The 4,821-nt window shown below is 43.2% G+C and overlaps 1 protein-coding gene across 1 annotated transcript; it reads left to right on the top strand.

Annotated features, from left to right (window-relative positions):
• Positions 1 to 281: 281 nt before the first annotated feature.
• On the top strand, positions 282 to 4,686 carry CHAC2 (ChaC cation transport regulator homolog 2). The gene is made up of 3 exons (XM_029961645.1): positions 282 to 314; positions 1,796 to 1,831; positions 2,739 to 4,686. The coding sequence occupies exons 1-3, from the start codon at positions 282 to 284 to the stop codon at positions 3,120 to 3,122; spliced, it is 453 nt and encodes a 150-aa protein (XP_029817505.1). The 3' UTR covers positions 3,123 to 4,686.
• Positions 4,687 to 4,821: the final 135 nt, after the last annotated feature.

The following is a 4,821-nucleotide window of genomic DNA, read 5'->3' as shown; positions in this document are numbered from 1 at the left end:
TGAGGGGCAAACCCCTCGGTGAGGGCAAACCCTTCGGGGCGGGTGCCGGGCTGTGCACAGGGAATGGGAAAAGGCAGTAACCTCCTCGCTTTGTATTTCAACTTATTCTGCTCTCAGATCAAAAAACGCACGGATGAGGAAATATTTAAAACCCGATTGGAAAAGGAGAAAATAAAATTTAAAAAAAAAAAGAAGAAGAAAACAAAAAACCCAAAAAACTAGCAAGAAAAAGAAACCAAAATTCCCAAGGGAGTGACATTCCCAGTTGTCACTAAGACATAATGGGAGTGAGGGTGAAGTATAACCTGCACCCAGTAACTCCACCGTAAACCTGGAATAAAGCTTTAAAAAAGAGCTCCTCCTGCAGAGAAAAAAAAAAAGCTTAAGGATTATTTTAAAATAACAGCTTGCTGTGTGTGGCTTTAAGGATTATTTTAAAATAACAGCTCGCTGTGTGTGGCGTGGAAGGAAGTTTCATCTAGGTGTAAATAACACGATAAAACACCTCGCACAGACCTTAGAGATAACACGGGTTGAGCTGCCACTGCTCCTTCAGTCCTGATACGTGTTAAAAAACAGCAATAAAACGAGGAAAAAGCAGCTCTTCAAAGTATACAGCAACTTACACCTTAGTTGTGTTTAAAAAAGATTGTCAGAGAATTACTCCCAGTAGTACAAGCAGTAATTAATCCCTCTATCAACAAGTATTTAGTTATTTGTTCCTTACTGTTTGTTTTGGGTAGTTCCAGGCGAGCCAAGGACTCTGGGAACCAATACACTAAATACCCTGCCCTTCCCTGGGCAAACAGATCCTTCTCCCACCACACACCCCACCTGAACACGAAGAACCTCTCAGTACCTCCCTTCGTATTAAATCAAATTAATTCAGATAAAATTTAATGCAATTAGGCTGCAGTTCTGTAAGGATAAGGTTGTTTTCCACCCCAGAATGTCTCTTCAATCCACGATTTACAAAAATCTTCTTGACCAGTATTGAGGGCACAAGTTATGGAAGTATTAATAGCTATGGAAAAAGCTTTCCAAAAGGAACACCTAAGTTATCTTCCATGAATCATGGGAACAGACCTATTTCTCCTTAGGAAATAGGAATCATTTGGTGTTCATGTAGTTTTGTTGCCTTATTTTATCAGTCAGATCAGGAATAGAGGGCTGATGCTGGGAGAGAACTCATTTGATGCCAAAATTAGTGATTTTAAACTGCAGCTGTAGTTCAGCATAGGGGTTTATGTTCTAAAATTTTATAAAAGGAATTTCAACTATTGTGTTTCCAGTATTTACACACTGGCTTCTTACTCTCCCTACAAAGAAGTATCTTCTTGGGAAAAATAAGCCATTTGCAAGGTATTCTCCCCTCTGTCCAGCGAGGCCCCAAGGGCTCCTTGAGGACAGTTTTACATTAATGAAACCGTTAATTATCACTGTTACTGTACTGTTAATAAATAATCACTGTTTTAAACTGGAATAGAATTCAGTCTGGACGGCACATGTAAAGCAAGGACGTTGAAACCCTCCCCATTTCTGACTGCCCTTCATTTAATTTCTGTGTTGCAGACACCGTCCACTCAGAATTTAACATTCAGTTTATCAAAGTTAGTCTGATACAGATCAAAAGCTATTCTCAGAAAATATTTATACTGGATCTAGACCGTATTGGGATTGTCCTGGATTAGTTCTCTGAGTCTTTCATTGTTTTTTTCTCGCTTTGTTTTAGTTTTGCTCATGATTTAGGGTAAAAGCCTCTAACTGAGTTATGGTTTCTTCTTTTACATTTCAGCCTGGAAGAGTTGTGACTCTGGTTGAAGATGCTGAGGTACAGAACTCCTGTCTGTCTCTGTGTCCAGAATGCCCTGTTGTATTCCCAATCTCTCTTAATTGTTGCTTCTTTACAAGCAAATAATTGTATTATCTTTAGGGAAAAGTTCTCCTAGTGTTTCTTGGAGTTCCACCAATGGCTCTTGATTGTTTCAGATAGTCAATCTAATCTCAGAACTTGGTTGTAGTTTGGGTCTGTTATTACCAAAGGGACATTTTAAAGTATTTTCTGGAGTAGTCACTTTGGCCACCCAGTTGTAAGATGCAGAATTTGATATAAACATATATCAAACATACATCATTTGATGTAAACATCAAGTGATGTGACAAGTCTGCTCTAATTTCAGCGTCACCTCCTGCAGTTGAACAAGGTGTAGCCTGATTTTGAAGGTACCTGGGCAGCCCACAGCAGTACAGGAGAGGCTGAGGGAGCTGGGGTTCTTTAGGCTGGAGAGGAGGAGGCTCAGGGGAGACCTCCTCATTCTCTGCAACTCCCTGACAGGAGGGTTGTAGCCAGGTGGGGGTCAGGCTCTTCTCCCAGGAGCCAGCAGTAGGACAAAAGGGCTGGGTCTTCAGCTGTGCCAGGGGAGATTTAGGTTGGATATTAGGAAGGAATTTTTTACAGAGAGGGTAATCAGCCATTGGAATGGGCTGGCCAGGCAGGGGGTGGATTCTGCGTCCCTGGAGGTGTTTAAGGTGAGACTGGATGTGGCATCAGTGCCATGGGCTGGGAACCACGGCAGGGTTGGATCAAGGGTTGGACTTGATCTCAGAGGTCTTTTCCTGAGATTCTCTGATTCTATGAACTGCCTAAATAAAGCAGCCCTTTCAAAGAAACAGCCACAGGACTGGTTTAAGAGAGTTTTGCCTAAATACTGAGTACCCTTTGGGTCTCCTTTGTCCAGGGGTGCGTGTGGGGCGTCGCCTACCGGCTGCCGGCGGGGCAGGAGGGCGAGGTGATGGCACACCTGGACTTCAGGGAGAAGGGGGGCTACAGGACCACGAGCGTCATCTTCTACCCCAAGGACTCGTCGGTGCAGCCCTTCGAGGTGCAGCTCTACATCGGCACCCGCGACAACCCCAACTACCTGGGCCCCGCGCCGCTGGAGGACATCGCGCGGCAGATCCTGGGCGCCGCCGGGCCCAGCGGCCGCAACACCGAGTACCTCTTCGAGCTGGCCAACTCCATCCGCAGCCTCGTCCCCGAGGACGTGGACGAGCACCTCTTCTCCCTGGAGACGCTGGTCAAGGAGCTCTTGAAAAAGCACCAGCCCCCCAATTGTCTATAAAGCCACGTCCTGCTCTCTCCAACGACCTGGTTCCGTCCCGCTCTCTCTAACGACCTGGTCCCGTCTCCAGAGGAGTTTTTGTGGCTCTGGTAACTGGGAGGAGCGTTTCTCTGTGCTGTGCTACCTTAATTAGCGGTGCATATCTTTAATTAACGCTGCGTTCAGAATAGGAGTCGGTCATTAAAATTACCAGAATCGTTCATTTCAGCAGGGAAAAGGTTTTAGGTGTGGTTTTGGTAGCTTAGCCTTTCATCCAAAGACTACACCTGCATGGGAATCTCACTAAGCTTCTCTTTGTTTAAAGATATATTTTTTTTTTTAATTATTATTTCAGGTCTAGCATTAAATCTTTAGATTGTTTTTAAATAGCGTATTCTAAATAGCTTATTTTTAAAATCAGCATTCAGAGACAAGTCCCAGAGATCTAACTGGTGGTTTCTTGTGATTCAAGACCACAGTGCTACTACAGAGAGAAATTTTGCACAGTGGAGCATTTATATCAATGTTCAGCTGCTCTGAAATGAAGTTATTCCACTAAATTAGTCATCTTGCCCTTTATGTATTAATTTATCCTTAAATGCAGAGGATAAACCTCTTTATTGTCAAGGAAATAATTCCTTTTATTGTCAAGTCCTGACTTGGAGTCAAACGAGCCATAACCTCTCAGTGCCTCGCTTTTTAAGCCTAATATAAAGAATAAATCCCAAATGGTAAAATTAACTAAGAACAGGACTTGAAGTCACAACCCAGCAAGAAGAGAAACTCTCACGTCTGTTACTTTTAAACGCTGTTGTTGTTCTCTTAAAAAATCCACCCAGCTCCGAGGACAGATTTTTAAGCCTGTTTTCAGGGATTCACTGACAGGAGGTAATGAAGGAAGGAACCCTCTTTTCAGTGACATCCCAAGAGGGTTGGGGAGCCCCCAGTTTAGGCCAGTCGGCTTCCTGACTCAACCCATCAGCACATGGAATTTCCGTCCCAACGCGGATCTGTCTCGCTCCTCAAAAATTTACTTTTATTAACTTATAACAAAGTATATTTTTATATCTTAACGTAAATGGTCCTGTTTCAACCACCAGGTAACGTCTGTTCTCTCAGCCAGGGAATGTGTTTTTAGTGGCTGCTTGGAGGCCTGGATTCTGCACCAGTAATTGCAAGAAATGTCTCTTTTCTCCTAAAAAGGTCACCCCTTTCTCTTCTTTGCATCTTCCTGGTTTAGACTTGTGAAAGTAAAACCACGTGCAACGGCATGAACACTGTCTGCTCTCTTAAAAATTCTTTCTAAATTTAAAAATTCTTTCCTCGAAGACTGAGCCTTGTTCCTTAAAACAGGGCAGGGGGGTGCTCTGTGCTCACTAATGATCCCAAACCATCAAGGATGATTCTCTCTCTAAAACTCTCACTGTTTAAGCACTGTGATTCTGTGTAGCTCCACATGTTCTGTCTTTAATTGTCTTCAAGGCTTTGTTGGTTCATTTGCTTCCCAAATCCATAAAACGTGGCAATAATACACATTGTATGTGTACAACTCCAGTGCAATAAAAATGCATCGCGTTGACTAACAGGGTTGGAAGTTTCCAAAAATGTTATTTTTAAAGTGTGTCCATAGGAGGATGGACATCAAGGTGTGTCTTAATTACACCCAAACGCGCTGGGAATGAGGATGAAAAACAAAACACAACAGCTCCTATAAACTGTG

The sequence above is a fragment of the Manacus vitellinus genome, unplaced genomic scaffold (genome assembly GCF_001715985.3).
Source record: "Manacus vitellinus isolate BGI_N305 unplaced genomic scaffold, ASM171598v3 scaffold_38_pilon, whole genome shotgun sequence".
NCBI classification, from domain to species: Eukaryota; Metazoa; Chordata; class Aves; order Passeriformes; family Pipridae; genus Manacus; species Manacus vitellinus.
Note: the sequence above shows the minus strand (reverse complement) of the source record. Positions and strands in the feature narration are given on the sequence as shown.